Below are 16,927 nucleotides of genomic sequence, written 5' to 3'. Positions count from 1 at the left end.
GATGGTGTTGTCGAAATGGTATTTGATCTTGAAGATGCATTTGCATTCAATGCAACGTTGGCCAAAAGGCAAGGGAACCACACTCGAGGTGTGGTTGTCTTTATGAGCTTGATTCTTATAATGCATGCTACAATTCATTTGAGGTCATATGACAGGCCTGTTCATAGGAAGTTGGTTCGACCAGATGAGATATACTATGTACAATTACTCCAAATCATATCATAATCAGATCGTTCACTATTTTACTTCCTTTAACGGTGCATTTTTTTTTTCTCATGGTGTCTTTGCGATATTTATATGACTTGTAAGGTTTTAGTCCTCAATGTTATACCTATTTCTGATGAATTTATAATTGTTAAGTAACTTAAGTTGTATTTTTCATTTAGCTAGTGACCTCTTAGTTACATGTTATATGCCTATCATATGTGCACTCTTGATCCTTATATTAGTTAAGATTCATTTGATAAAACATAAAAGAAAGGAGGATAAAAAATTTAAAAAAAAGTATAGATATAAAAATATAAAAAAAAAGAAAAAAGAAAAGAAAAGAAGAGAAAAGATCAAGTGAGCATTGGCATCGCATGTCGACATGGAATATTATTGATTCCTTTTACCTTTCAGATGGAAGTAACAATTCAATGTATATTGTTTTCGCCTTGGGATGAGTTATGTGATCTCATTTATGAATGATGATTTTATATGACCTCACTCTTTTGTAATGACTTTATGTGAACTCGTTATTTAGTGATGACATGTTGTAGTAGCCAATACATATTTGTTGCGTGTATTATTTTGTGACATATAATTTATTAGTATGGGTGGCATTTGTAGTTTTTGTGTTTAGGGTTTTACTTGAGTTGTCTGTTCGAGCAAATTCACTCCAAATCATTTCTTTTGATCACTGGAACAATGTACCTAATTTGTCACATCCCGACCCGGGATGGATCACTTCCCGGGCCCGCTCCACCACCGTAGCATGATATTGTCTGCTTTGGGCTTACCATTCCCTCACGATTTTGTTTTTGGGAACTCACGAGCAACTTCCTGGTGGGTCACCCATCATGGGAGTGCTCTCGCGCGCTACTCGCTTAACTTCGGAGTTCCTACGGAACCCGAAGCCATTGAGCTCCCAAAAGGCCTCGTGCTAGGTAGGGATGAGAATATACATTTAAGGATCACTCCCCTGGGCGATGTGGGATGTCACAATCCACCCCCCTTAGGGGCCCGACGTCCTCATCGGCACACCACGACTAGGGTTAGGCTCTGATACCAATTTGTCACATCCCGGCCCGGGGCGGATCACTTCCCGGGCCCGCTCCACCACCGTAGCACGATATTGTCCGCTTTGGGCTTACCATTCCCTCACGGTTTTGTTTTTGGGAACTCATGAGCAACTTCCCAGTGGGTCATCCATCATGGGAGTGCTCTCGCTCGCTACTCGCTTAACTTCGGAGTTCCTACGGAACCCGAAGCCAGTGAGCTCCCGAAAGGCCTCGTGCTAGGTAGGGATGTGAATATACATTTAAGGATCACTTATCTGGGCGATGTGGGATGTCACATAATTGGCACCTTTGTATTTGTTTTGAATGATCCTTGAAATATCAAAATGTCGTTTCTTGTAAAAAAATTAATTCAATGCAAAGTTGTAACTTTTTTATTGAAACCAAACAAACGCTTGGGTGTATTGTTTCTGTTTACATAAAAAAGAAGAAATAATATTTGCATCTTCTCATAAGGGAAGACACATATCTCATTTCTTGCAAATAACATATATTTAGTGCATTAATTTTATAACCTGAACCATTCAATTTATTAATATTCATATAAATATCATCCCTACAAAAAAAAAAATCATTCAAACCAGAGATTGTTTATGCATCCAAATGTATAAAATAATTGACGGTATGAGTACCAAATAACAATCTTCAATTATTTATGATGAACTATCTATTTATTTAATTGATTACATTTGGTTTACCGAAATAATTTCTAATTTAAATAATCTATTTGTAGAAATGATCGACAAATGAAGATTAAAAAATTATATTACTTAAATGAAAAAAAAGATTAAGAAATTATAAGAAATAAGATATGTTCATTCCTCCATTGGGATATATTATCTTAAAAATATGTACTATTCAAACTAATGAATTCAACCTCGTCTTTCTTAACTGATATTTTCTCAGAAGAAGTTAAGAAGATAACATTTTTGTCTATTTTATTGAGAAGTAGATGACAGACATTACATAATTATATACAGAAATTCTTATATAGTTAAGCTTTTTATCACGGACTCTTTTATGGTGAAGTGGTATCTCTTCTCCTTAATGATGCCTTTGATGCTACGTACAATCACAAACTTAATGTTGGCTTTTGATGGGGTGGGGTGTGCTATGTTATAAATTTAAAATCATTAAGACATTCATTTGTAGTGAACACACATGGACGAATACAGTTCTACAAAGAAACACTAAATCTAATCCAATGGTCATATGACTTTGGATTTAAGTGATTTTGGTAGACAATATCTTTGAGTAAAGACATAAAAGATAAATGGTTGGATAATAAAGATATATTACGGAAGGGAAGTGTTATTGGCATACCAAAAATCTCATTCTACACTCCTCACAAGTGTACTTTTCTTTCCTAATATAGAAAGTTTGGAATGTAGAATGAGATTTTTAGAGTGCTACTAACAATTCCCTTACAAAATGAATCTCACAAAAACATATGTTAAAATGTGCGTAGAATATGTGTGTCCCATTTCTAACTCATATGTATCTGGAGCTTAATTCTGATTCAATGTATATCGTCGTGCTTTCTCCATTATCTAAATGCATTCGTGGAAGTTACGATAAACAAAAAATAAAAGGTTGGATCAATATGATAATCATCGGTCACTAGCTAACAAACAACAAATTAAACAGGTCGATGAGATTGAACCTATCGTTATTAAATTATTTAAATACTTGTATTATTGGTTTGAGTCTTTTAGGGTACTATATATCTTTTTATGGTTAAATAGTTTTTGGACATCGCAAAGTTGAAGTTGAGGGTAATGGAGAAAGACGTGGAAGCTATTAGTATTTGAGAAAAAGATCAAAATGAAATTAGTACATATATTTATATATCATATGTGTATATATAATATATGTGTGGAAAGATATTCATCCATTGGAGTTGATATATCAACTTCAAAGAATGAATCCTTATCGATTCCCGATTGTCAAGTCAAAGTGGTCATTCCCATTGCTCATTTTGCTTAACAAATAATTGTTAATACAATGCATTTCATGCAAGATAGAAATGTATTACTTAGGGTTGAAACAGGAAAGTACTGTTGAAATCCCACATCGGCTAGAGAAAGAAACAAAGAAGAGTTTAAGTATCTTAATCTCACTTCAACTAATACCAATGCCTTTAGTGATAAAACCCCACACCTGACAAATTGTGCAGGTGGGAATTATCAAGTTAGGGACAATGTCGGTGTTGTTGGAAATGAGCCTTCGGCTTGTCTTTATGATAATTCTACACGTACGTTAGTATTAATTAAGGTATAATAAAAGTATAATACAAAATTAGTACATGATAGACCCACGCTTTCTTTGTAAATGAGAGCAATTTTGTATTCTAATTCCTAAAATACAAAATCATATTTAGGGCATAGAGTCCACCTACAATGTATTAGCTAGGCCAGCTCACCCTCTGGACAACTGCACATATAGCAAGCCCTCAGATGAATATCATCCGCTTTAACAGTATATACATCAATTGTGCACCGGAATAGATACAATCCCTAAAAAAGTCTATCAACACTAGGACAAATTGAGAGGATATCGAATTAGTCTGCAGGCACATCCCAGAAGTCCATTGATAGAACTACACTTGCAGAAAACTCCGGTATCATAAACTAAATAGCGTAAAAAACAAGCGGAACCGTCACTTCTGCTAAGTCATGATGTATTCGGTCCTCCGAGAGATTTTAGTTATATCTCCAAGATTGCTCTTATCAACTATGGGCCATTCATTTTTGAGAACAACATAGCAAAGGAGAAATTAGGTTCTTATCCTTCTTTTTGCTACTTCATTGATTAAAATCCTATTTCTTTTCAATTTTTTTATCAAAGTTCTTGGTTATTAATAACATCTTTAATTATTTTAATGATAAAATATTTTTTTTTATTTCTAAATATATTCATTTAATGTTAAAAATGTTACAATTGGTATATTTATATTTTTGAATAAATTTTTTATCATGTATTTTTAGTTTTAGTTTGTACCCATTTTTAATTTGTAATTCTTTTTTAACTTGTACCAATTTTCTTTTAAGTTTTAATTTGTACCCATATATTAATTTCTTTTTGTGCCCATAATTTTTAAAGTTTATTAGTATTTGTACCCATATATTTTTTTTTATTTGTACCTTTTATTTTGCTACATGTACCCATGCTAATTATATGTACCCATTCATGTAAAACTTTTTAATCTTAAAATGTATTCATTCTTAAATATACCAATTTGTTATACGTAAAATGTACCCCTTTTATATATATATATAATCTATTCAATTTTTTTCTAATCCATTTTTAAACTTATATGGGTACATTTTTTTTTCTTTGATTTTAAAATGTATCCATGTCAAGTTTAATCGAATAAATTTACTAATGTTATTAAGCCTAATATCTTTCTTTTTTTCTTTTTTTTTTATTTTATTTTGAAGAATGTACCCATGTTTATATATACACACACAATAGTATATTTATATTTTAATATTTTTAGTCCCACAAAGTATGGTTTTTTATTTAAAATCTCATTTATATAAACAACTAAAATTTCTAATTTTTAATTTAAAAAATATAGTAACGTACTTAGAAATAAATTATCACATTAATTTCAGGGACCTCTATCAAAAATTAAAAACCAACAAGGTTTCAATCAAAGAATATTCATAACTAAGGACCACATCCAAAGTCTCCCCAAAGCAAATGACCTTTCGATCCAATATGTGTGAAATATACAATAACACAATAACAACGAGAAAAATGAATTGTTGTTGGTTTTGTTGGTAAGCTTTCACAGCATCAGTACTGATAAATCACAAACAAAAAGTTTTTTTTTTTTTTTTTTTTTCCCAACAGCGCTTCTGTCGTCCCCTTCGTAGCAAGCAGGAAATTCAACATGCATAATAGAAGCTACAATTGTTAAAACAAATATACCCAAGATGTGTCTCAGCTACAACTGATAAACTAGCAGTGCAGCTTGATACACAAGATATATGGGGTAAAAGCCCTGAGTTATTTTTTTTTTTTTTTTTTTTTTTTTTTATTTTTTTGTTGGGCAAATGACTGGGTTTATACACAACCCCCACACCACACGTACAATTCAAATAAATTCATTCATCACATGCATATGGTTTTTATATTAGTCACCTGCGAATCCTATAACTTATAATATTCCCTGTATTTTTTTAGTTAATCCTAAACTGTAAACCTTATTTGTGCGTGTATCTGTAGCAGTACTGCAGTTGCTATCATTAATAAATAAATAACGGATGGTCGACTTGAAAGCAACATTTGATGACGCAGATTTGTTGTGGGATTTTGCCAAAACTGGTTTGGACCCATTTATTTGGGATCTTTTGTCCCTCCGTGACCTGGGATCTTTTGTCCCTGCGTGACCAGCATAAGACTAATTGAAAAAGCAAAACAAGTTAGTTAATTAAAATACTATTCATAAACCTTCGGGATAGGTATTATCATAATTTATAAACTAAATGAAGCATCATCCATCCCTCCCACTGACTGAAAAACCTAAATGTAATATGGCCGTCTTTATCCAAACTATATGCATATTTCGAATCTTGGATGGTGACTGTAGCCAATTTTTTATATTGTTATGATGTCTGCGGTGGTTCAATGACTCAAAAATGAGTTATTATTAATTACTTTATTCGTTTAATTTAATTCTCCATGGATGTGAGTTAGATACCTCATTGCGATTTGCTGACAGAAATAGACTAAAGAATGAGAGAAAAAAAAATGATTGTTTTAAGTACTTTTCAAATCATTGAGGCACAAATGTTGCTCTTGCATTAATCAAGGCGTCATATATGAAGAACATTTGCAATGCCAAATAGATTCACACGAAATGAAACTACAGAAAGTGAAGGTTTTTCTTTGTCATTCTCTTCTGTGTTCTTTTGCTAACAAATGAAAGCGAAAGTTGAACTAATTGGTAAGACCATCTCTAATGTCAATTAATAATTTGTTATCAAGTCCCCTCTATATGTTAATTTAAGTCCAAATTGTTAAGAAGAAATTGAAGAATGGGAACTTGGTCATATTGCTCATATTGGAATTTCAAGGAGAATCAATTAATTAGATATAACGCTACACTAAATGTTCAAACTGACCTAAAATGAGTTTTTAATTTCATAGCTATATAATGGTACTAATCATTCTAAGAAACTTGTAGCTCAAGTAGTGAAGAATATTTATCAGTATTCAAAATTCTAGATTCAATTCACCCTCTTTACTATCGGTTCATTAAATAAAACAAAAATTCAGAATTTAACCATAAATTCAATATGTAAATTAAATTGCATGGGTCACACGATAGGATTCGTTATCATTTATTGGGACCATTCTTTTAATCATGTTCGTATAATCAAATACAAAATTATGTCACAAGCACTTTGATTGTCGTGATAGAAACTAATTAACTTGTTTTCATATTAAGTTATTATAGCTTTTTGTTTGTTTAAGATGAAATCCACTTTCATTAACACACCTCGAAAATCACTCTAGATTTTGTGGAGATATGATGAAATTTGTATTAAATTAGTTGGAGTGTCCAGCCTAACCTTAATTGGTTATCTGTGAAGAAAAGTAAAACACAATTGGCAATAGATGAGGTCTCTGTTTTCTAATACGTCATGTATTGAGACATGACATGCGAATGAAATTTTCGCTTTGATAGCATCAATGTTCAAGTTGGAAGTTGGAACATGCAACTGAGACTAATTGATGAAGATGCTAGTGACTTTAAATGTGCAATGTCATTCTCCTCAAATTGGATCTTTCTCCATCCAAATAACTACAATTTCAAAACAAAACAAAACAAGCAATCCTATAAGCTACACTTCGCATTCGCATGATCTTAACACTATGCTGACAGATGGACTACCACTTAAACATTTCCCTTTCACTTCCCCCACGGAGCTGCCCTTCTCAGAACAAACATTAATTTCGAAATATTCCTAACCTGACACCCCAATTTTTCTTCAATAATCCAGATAATTGACTAATAAAAAAATTAACAGTTATGATTGAATTGACACAATACTATTTTTGTATTACTTGTCAATCTAATAAAATATCAAACCGAACTACTAGGTAGTCTAGACTATGTAGACTTACCCCAAACAATCACCATTCCATATTTGAATTTGGTTTCAAACACCGGCTTAACGTTATGAAATTATTACCGATATGATTGAACAGTACACACACACACACACACACACACACACACACACACACACATATATATATATATATATATTTTTTTTTTGGTTCATAAAAATAGTCAAATTATTCATTCTGACATTGTTACAGTTTGCCACGACATGAAAAAACTATATGAAAATAAACGAATGAAACCAAAAAAAAAAAAAAAGACTTATAAGTGATGAAGTGCAATTCAAACTTTGTTTTCAAAACAAAATTATGATAATTATGATGTCTAGCTAGTTTGTAATCTTGCCTACAACCGAAAGGGCCATTTACATTTGAAAGTTCTACAAATTGTCTTCTAGTTAATTTCAATTCAAATGATAACTTAATCAATTGTTGGGCATGTTTGGGAGGTTCTAGGTTTTGATTTTTTCTGTTGAAGAAAAGAAAACGCAAAAGAAATGGCTAATTCTGATTTTTTGTTATTTTGGGTCAAACGATAAATTTTGTTAGATTAGATGTTAAATTAGTTACAGACATAGTTCGAACCCAAGCCGTCATGCAAGGGCTAAACACATTTCCACCACTATGATAAAGGGCCACTTTGGCTAATTGTGATTTGAAAGATTTGAAAATTTTCTTGTAGTGAATTTCAATTCAAAGATACAAGTTGTAAAGGAAAAAAGGAAATGTACTCTTTTTTTTTTTTTTTACAAAGCAATATTCAAAACTACTTTATTTAACATGAATTATTTGTGGTAAATAAGAAGGGGCTTGAAAATATTTTGAAGTTTGAAATTTACAGCAATAAGGGCGATATAAGGATTAATTAAGGTAATTGGTGTTGGTAAACACCTGTAATAAAAGGCAATGCCTGATCATATATTAGATGACATTTGGAAAGACATCACGGTAAAAATCACTTACAAAACTTACCGTGCGAGTATATCTTAATTTGAACCTTCATTGCTAACATGATTGAATTTCTTGTGCTCCTAAGATGATAGAGAAAGGAGAAAAAACATATCGGTTGAGCATGCTTATTAAAACATGGACAAATTAAGAAAACAAAGAATGATGATGAGGATATTTTTGATGAGGAAAGTAGCGGCATTATTGTAAGTATGAAGTACTTTGTTTTTTTACTCAAACAAATTTTATGATGTAGTTCAACTATACACATCATTTTATTAGTGAGGTTGTGCATCATTTTTATCTTTTTGGTCATGTGAACTGATTGGATAATGTTTACGTAGAATCAATTCAATGAATACTTGGCAGAAAGAGAACAGTATGAACAAGATGAGGCTTATCAATTTCATCAAGTTAGGGGACCTGATGGACATGGACGTGCGTGTAATCATGATTTTCAGGCTTGGATGGAAGGATTATGGAGTCTCGATCATAATGTTTTTAGCATTATATCTATGGAAATCAAGTAGGGCATTTGAAACCAAATATATATTCTAGCACTTTCGAGACAAGTTTTTTTTTTTTTTCTGTATATGACATTAGATTTTTTAGCCAGATTATGTATTATGTTTAGTTGATCTGTTATATGGCACACTTTTAGTACATGAATGTTGTTTTTTTTAATGATGGCAATTACAAAAGTGCAGTTCTTTATTTCATATATTATTTTATTCTTTTTATTAGCATTATTGTGTATAAGATTAAAAGTTGAAGCCTAACTTTAAAATGTCGCAAATAAAATTAAATCAAACTGTTTCATGAAGAATTTCAATTCTAACGTATTTTTATTACGACAAAACTGAACCGTCGGAATTAATACATTTACAATGCGATGAACATGTCCTAAATGGTTTGCTTAATTCCAATGTCAAAGTTGTTGCGACGCGAAGAACTGGTTTGGTATTGTTGTGCTTTGAAAAAAAAGCTGCTTCTGCTGTGCTGTAAGAATAAGCAGCTGTGAAATAAAGCAATATAGTGTTTGGTAAACTTTTTTTGTAAAAGTGCTTTTGAAAGGAAAAAAAAAAGCAATATTATAGTGTTTAGTAAACTTTTATGTAAAACAGATGTGAAAAAAAGCCGGTTTTTCAAAACTGGATTTTTCAGCTTCTTGTTTTTAGCTTTTTTTTCAACCCAAAACTATGAAAAAAAAGCTGAAGCTGAATGTTTACCAAATACAAAAACAGCTCCCAGCTTTTTTTTATACCAGTTTTTTTCAGAATCACCTCAGTACCAAACCAGGCCAAAGTCTCATGTCCCAAAGCCGTCCAAAATCACTTTGCGACGTTGACAATCCGTTGTAATAAGTTTGGAGAAACTTTTCGACACAGTTCTGTTGTGACTCTATCACAAGCGGCATTACCGTTACCAAAGCCCAATTGCGATTCTTTTTTCGTTTTATACGACGAATTTTAACCGTCGCATATAACGTGTTTTTTAAAGTTCTGTTGGAAAGAATAGAAATCCGAGTATCGACTTTACCAAAACAAAAGAAAGAAAGAAATCCGAGTTTCAATATTCCTTCTGCTTGTATTTTGAATTAGTAGTATACTCTGAACATGTTCATGCATTATCACTTTTAAATTGTTCGTAGTTGAATATTCTCGTTTGATCCAGTGACCCGTACGTTATTACTTTTATTTTGTTAAGGTTTGTTTTTGGATATTACATTGCATGGTTACGCGCGAAAATTTTATGCATGTTTTACATGTTCTCGTCATATGCATTCATGAAATGGCTTGTGTCACTTTCGGATGTCGTCCAGCACATGGCCATCTCGTTGTCCTTCAGACATCGAGGTCCGGACGTGTCATGGTAGCCTACTGTGAGGCTAAATCCACTCCTTCTCCTTAGTATAGATAATATCGTTTCTTAAACAAAAAAGACAAACAAAACATCTCATTTATTGCTTGCATAAGAAATACGCCATAATTACTTTTTTATTAACGGCAAATTATCTATGCATGGTCACTAAACCAAGTATAGAGTAGCAGGCAACCGCGGTTTAGCATGTGCATACAAAGGGTTGGCTTTGAAGAGGGATAGAGCCTCAGTGAGGTCAATCTTGTCTACATTGGGTGGCATACTCCACGTAAACCCTTGTAGAAGCCTTGCAAGGAGCATTACAGTTATGGTAGTCCCAAGCGAACCCCCCATGCATCCTCTCCTTCCGGTAGAGAACGTAATGAATCTCAGCTCATGCTCTTCCAGTTCAACTTGTTGACCAGCATCTCCATTCAGATGGCGTTCCGGGTTGAATCTCAATGGATTTTCCCAAACTTCAGGATTGCGCCCGAGGCCTAAACGACTGAGGAGAACAGCACTCCCCTTTGGGATGAAGTAGCCTGCAACTACAGCATCTGCATTGGACACATGGGGTAGGTTAAACGGTGCAACTGGATGCAACCTAAGAGCTTCTCTTGAGCAAGCCCTTATGTAAGGGAGCTTACGGATATCAGACTCTTGAACAAGCCTATGCTTTCCAACCACCCGATCTAGTTCTTCTACTGCTTTCTTAAGCATCTCAGGCTGGTTCAGCATTTGCGATAGAGCCCACTCTCCTGCATTGAAAGGATTATCCACTGTTGCAAGCTGCAGTTCCTATTCAATTAATACAATGCATACATAAGTTGGGTTCTAGATAATTTGATTTGGTTACAAAATAGTTTTTAAATTTGGGAATTAAATGGTATCCATTTCCTTTTTTAAGTCTGACTTACAGTAGTTTATGGAATTAAGCATACCGTTAATATTATACTTTCAAACTACTGTCTGCATAATTTTCAATCATTTAGGGTTGTTCAGTTGAAATTTTCAAATTTGATCTAAATATAAATGCAAAAATGTCAAAAAAAAAAAAAAAAAAAAAAAAAACATTTCCATTCAGTTCCTAATATTGAAACCATTTTTCTTTTGACAAAAATCGAATTAGACTGCACGTAAACAATAAGAAATAGGACTGTCAGCTTATGTTTATGTGCTTCTATTATGTTATGCTTACGCTTTTGCATTTCAAAGTTATGAACGTTTTACATTTAGTTTTATTTTTACTATTTAGAACTCATATAATTAAATTGGGCAAAAAATGAAATGAAAGTCTAAATCTTCGTAAATTAGGGCATGAGAAATTTTTTAGCTCAATAAACATCAACAAAACATCGAGACGACACCACAACTTTGACAACAAAACATTAAACAGTAAATGGAAATACGTATAAATCATAGTTTTAACATAAGCGCACAATTTTATTTAGGAAATTAAACATTACAAAAGGATACAAAATATTCGAGGGTGGTAAGAATATCTCACTGTGATTTGCGCTTTGATTTCTTCACTAGAGAGTAAAGGCTGTCCATTTGCATCTTTGAGTGATATGAAAACATCAAGCAGGTCTTCAGGCTCCGTCCTTTTCCCATCTCTCCATTGATGTAATCTCTCGTTTATAACAGGGTCTTGATACTGCTTGGTAATCTTCAAAGCATCTCTCACCTTTTTCTCATGGCCGCCTATGTCAAACACTCTGAGCCACGGAAGATAATCCGATACACAGAATGCGTACACATGCAAAAGAATGGTCAAAAGGGCGGATACGTGTTCTTCCTCTTCCAAACCAGGCCCTCCATCCTCTCTCCCTTTGCCAAAGTACCTTGAGTTGAAAATCATCCTTCTCATGACACATCCTGAGTAAAATAGGGCTGCAGTTCTCACATTCACTACTGAACCATTCGGATTCACCGAGCACTGATTATATAGGAACTTAACAAGATTATCAGCTTCTTCATTTCTTTTACCAAGTAGCCAGTGAACCCTAGACTGATTGAACACATCAGCAATCAAGACCCTTCTCATTTTCTTCCACTGGCTTCCCCAAGGCACAACGCCTGTGGTCACGTAGCCACTGCTTAAAATATGGGTGGCCATTGTAACAGGTCTTGATGCAAAAACTGCATCATTTTTCTTCAAAAACTCCCTGGCAATTTCTGGTGATTTCACTGCGATGACATGAACATTTCCTAATTTTACGCAGGCAATGTCCGTCTTGAATTCTTCCAAAATGCTATGTACCCATTTATAGGCTGGCCTGTTCCTCCACATTTGTGGTACACAACCAACAATTGGCCATGGCCTTGGACCTGGAGGGAGAATTTCTTTGCTTCGTTTGCTGGTTTTCAACCTGATGAAGTGGAAAAGAAAGATTGCAATTGATGCAAGGAAAATTGCAATTGGAATATTCATGGTTAAGATTCAAATGTGAATGGAATAATTGTTGGTATTTAGTTTATGAACTACTACCAAACCAATGTGGTTGATAAGTTTAGAAACTATACCACACCTCTCACCAACACTCTCAGAAAAATAAGACACGGAAATAAAATAAGCATCAAGTGTTATAAAATCGACGATATGTGTGTAGTGGAATATAAAGTAAATGAGACATAATATTTATGAGGTTCGGCAAGTATGCCTACGTCCTCGAGGCAGCAGCAGTACTTTCTTTCATTACGTGAAATAATAGGAATATAAAGATAACTCTCACTATTTTCTCTTTTCTCTCTAGCCCAGTTCACTGGTATTTCATTATGTATCTCTCTTTCTCTTCCTCCTCTCCTCTCTCTTCTTTTCTTTCTCTCTTGCTTCCTTCCTCTTTCTTTCTTCCGTTTGTTGTATGGTTCTCCTCCTTCTCCTCTCATTCATTTTATAGACAAAAGAATCGCTATAGCAACATTATTCACTTTACAAACTTTTCTCAAATGTATAGTGAAATACTCATCCAATAATCCATCTGCTTTTCTTTGGATGAATAGTAATGAACTATTCATTGTGGGCCATCCACACATTATATTACAACACTCGCCCTTGGATAGTCATATGTCAATTTCGGTTGCCTCGTTAAAACCTTAATCTGTTTTGGATGCTCCTCCCAATGAGTATCTCCCCCTGATTTTGAATTCTTCACTAAGATATGGTACTCCTAGACCAAACATCAATTCATCATTTCCTTCACGAGGATGAATGATTTTTCTTAGTGTCTAAATATAATTAACCACTTGAGTGTTCAACTCATGATCTTCAATCCATATGGTTCTTTAATACTATAAACATCATGGATAAGACTTACGTTGACATATTGTTCGACTACAGCTCGAGACAATATTCCTTTCGACACTTTAAAATCTTTCTAGACTCTTCAAGAGTCTCATTCTAAGATTATTAACTCTTGCAAAAGATTTAGTATCTCCATCATTTGCCCAACGAATGTTTCTTATATATTTTGTATCTCCATCATACATTAGATTATGAATATAAAAACCGACTTATCTAACCTTTTAAAGTATAAAATTAGAGCCTGGATCGATCGGTTTAGCCTAATTGACTTTTATCCTTGATTAAAAATAGAGTGCCCATTGAAAACTCAAGCTTTGTCTTCAGGGCACGATCGAGCTTACATGTCCAGGCTTAGGAAGATATTATTAATTATTGATAAGTAACCACAAAATTGCCTAGAATAATCGCTCGTTTGGAAGCACTTTTATAATGATTGAAAGCTCTTTTGAATAAAATGTTTTAGAAGAAAGAATGTTTTTCAATGATAATGTATTTCATCTCAATCAAAGGTATATATACAATCTTATACAATCTTATACAATCCTATCAGAATAAAGGAAAGAATCATTACATCCTAAACTAGGAAACCAAATATGGTAGGAATCCTAATACAAGTGAACATTCCCCCTCAAGTTAGTGCATAGATGTTGCACATGCCCAGTCTAGAAACCTCGAGAACTTGTCACTAGAAACCGCCTTAGTGAGAATATCTGCTACTTGGTCTTCTGTTCCTATGGGAGGAACCTCAATTACTTTGCTATCTAGCTTCTTTTTAATAAAGAACATGTCAACCTCTACATGCTTGGTTCTATCATGTTACACTGGATTATGAGCAATATCACGAGCAGCTTTATTGTCACAAAATAACTTCATCGGCTGATCATGTTTGACCCCCAAATCTTGTAACAGAGACTTAAGCCACAAGATTTCATAAATACCAAGTGCCATGCCTCTAAATTCAGCTTTTGCGCTTGACCTTGATACAACATTCTGCTTCTTGCTTCTCCACGTTACTAGATTTCCCCCAATAAAGGTCAAATACCCAGATGTCGAACTTCTATCATCCGTCGATCCTGCCCAATCAGCATCCGTATAACACTCAATTCTGAAATGCCCATTTTTCCAAAATAAAATTCCTTTACCAGGGTTTCCTTTCAAGTAACTCAATATTCTCATAACTGCACTCATGTTTTGTTCTCCTGGATTGTGTATATATTGACTAATTACACTTAAGGCATGAGCAAGATCCGGCCTAGTGTGAGCCAAGTACATTAATCTTCCTACTAACCTTTGGTACCTCCCTTTATCAACCAGTACTTGGTTCCAATCGATACCCAATTTCATTCATTTGACCAACGGAGTAGACAATGGCTTACACGCCATCGTACCTGTTTCTTCCAACAGGTCAAGAACATACTTCCTTTGTGATAGAAATATCCCAGACTTGCATCTGGACACTTCAATCCCAAGGAAATATTTTAAAGAACCAAGATCTTTCATTTCGAATTCTGTGGACAAATATTTTTTCAAGGCTGCTTGCACAACAGGATCATTACCAGTAATCACCATATCATCCACATATACGATGAAAGCTGTAATATTTCCATTCTGGCGTTTTAGGAATAACATGTGATCCCAATTACTTTGCCTATACTCGAATGCTCTCATAGACTTGGAAAATTTACCAAACCAGGCTCTTGGAGAATGCTTTAACCTATACAATGATTCTTGAGTCTACATACCTTTTGTTTCCGTATGTTCGGATCATTACACCATGGTGGAAGGTCTATGTAAATCTCCTCAGTTAGATCTCCATGGAGGAATGCATTTTTTACATCGAACAGTTGCAAATGCCAATCTAAATTTGCTGCTAAGGACAGTAGAACACAAACTATATTGATCTTTACCACTGGTGTAAACGTATCAGTGTAGTCGATGCCATATTTATGTGTATACCCATGTGCCACCAATCTTGCTTTAAAACGATCTATCGTTCCATCTGCTTTGTATTTCACTCTATAAATCCATTTGCATCCCACATATTTCTTTCTAGTTGGCAAGTCAGTTATTTTCCAAGTAGCATTCTTCTTCAACGATCTCAATTCCTCGTTCATTGCATCTTTCCAGCGGGAATCTGCTAAGGCCTCATGCACACTGTTAGAAATAGATACAGTAGATAATTGATATACAAATGACTTATTTGATTACGACAGGTGACAGGTAGACACATAATTGTTTAATGGATATCTCACTCTTGAATTTGAATTTGGCTCACTCACGGAATACTTATGTTTACACTTAGGAAGGTGACGAAATGGAGGTGCATTCGGTGTAAGAGACGATTGGTTATGAGAATTCACAGAAGACGAGTTCATACTTGGACCTGATATAACATCGGGAGAAAAATCTCGTGACAGTTGCTGCAGTTGTTGCTCGGTTCCATTACAAATAGTGGGCTGCAACTCATTTTCATGGACCAGTGGGTTGCTCTTCCTCCTGATTTTTTTGCTGCTCCTCGGCTGATCACCAAAACACGTGAGCTGCTACCATTCTCTAGATACCATGGACTCCAGGTGTAATGACTGCAATAACTGCTCTTCATACAACAACGATATCCTTTATGGGTAGTGGCATAACCCAAAAAAACACAATGAATGGCTAGAGGCTCAAGTTTATTATTTCGTTGAGGGGGATAGAGGTGAACAAAAGCAACATACCCCAAGAAAGATTTGAAGTCGGTGGACTGCTAGTCTGAGATGTGAGAGCCTGAAATGGCGTATGGAAGTTGATAGTACGAGAAGGAAGATAATTAATAAGATAGGCTGCACACGTAAGTGCCTCTCCCCAATAATATAGGGGCAGATGTGCTTCAATGAGTGAAGCATGAACCATTTCTAATAGGTGTCTATTTTTGGTTCAGCAACCCCATTCTGTTGAGTATTATACAGGCACGTGGTCTGATGAACAATACCATGCAATTCAAGGAAGGAACAAAGTTCCATATTAACATATTTGCCACCATTGTCACTTCTAAGAACCTGGATATTCCTGTTGTATTGCACAACAACCATTTTATGGAACTTTTGAAAGGCCGAACTATCTTCGCTTTTCGACTTTAACAAAATAACCTAAATCATTATGGTACAATCATCAATAAAAGTAACAAACCAGTGAGCACCACCAAGAGTAGCTATTTTCAACTATCCCCATACATTAGAATGTACAATCATAAAAGGAATGGTACTTTTATTTAAACTGGGAGGAAAAGAAGTCTGATGGCTCTTAGCCATTTCACAAACATCACACTTAAACTAAGAAACATCATTCCTGATAAACAAACTGGGAAATAAGTTATGCAGATAACCAAATATAGCATGCCCAAGGTGCCAGTGCCACA

At 34.3% G+C, this 16,927-nt stretch overlaps 1 protein-coding gene across 1 annotated transcript; it reads right to left on the bottom strand.

Moving 5' to 3' along the window:
• Positions 1–10,314: 10,314 nt before the first annotated feature.
• LOC137729906 (tryptophan N-monooxygenase CYP79A68-like) lies at positions 10,315–12,581 on the bottom strand. Its single transcript, XM_068468958.1, has 2 exons — positions 11,734–12,581; positions 10,315–11,024 (listed from the first exon to the last, which is right to left on the bottom strand). The coding sequence occupies exons 1-2, from the start codon at positions 12,517–12,519 to the stop codon at positions 10,395–10,397; spliced, it is 1,416 nt and encodes a 471-aa protein (XP_068325059.1). The 5' UTR covers positions 12,520–12,581; the 3' UTR covers positions 10,315–10,394.
• Between the last annotated feature and the right edge of the window lie 4,346 nt (positions 12,582–16,927).

This window comes from Pyrus communis, chromosome 3 (genome assembly GCF_963583255.1).
Source record: "Pyrus communis chromosome 3, drPyrComm1.1, whole genome shotgun sequence".
NCBI classification, from domain to species: domain Eukaryota; kingdom Viridiplantae; phylum Streptophyta; class Magnoliopsida; order Rosales; family Rosaceae; genus Pyrus; species Pyrus communis.
This window is presented reverse-complemented; position numbering and strand designations above follow the sequence as displayed.

Coding starts and splice junctions, on each gene's coding strand:
- LOC137729906 (XM_068468958.1), bottom strand. CDS start 12,519: ATGTGGAGGAACAGGCCAGCCTATAAATGGGTACATAGCATTTTGGAA. Junction 11,025..11,733: donor AAATCAAAGCGCAAATCACA/GTGAGATATTCT, acceptor TTAATTGAATAG/GAACTGCAGCTTGCAACAGT.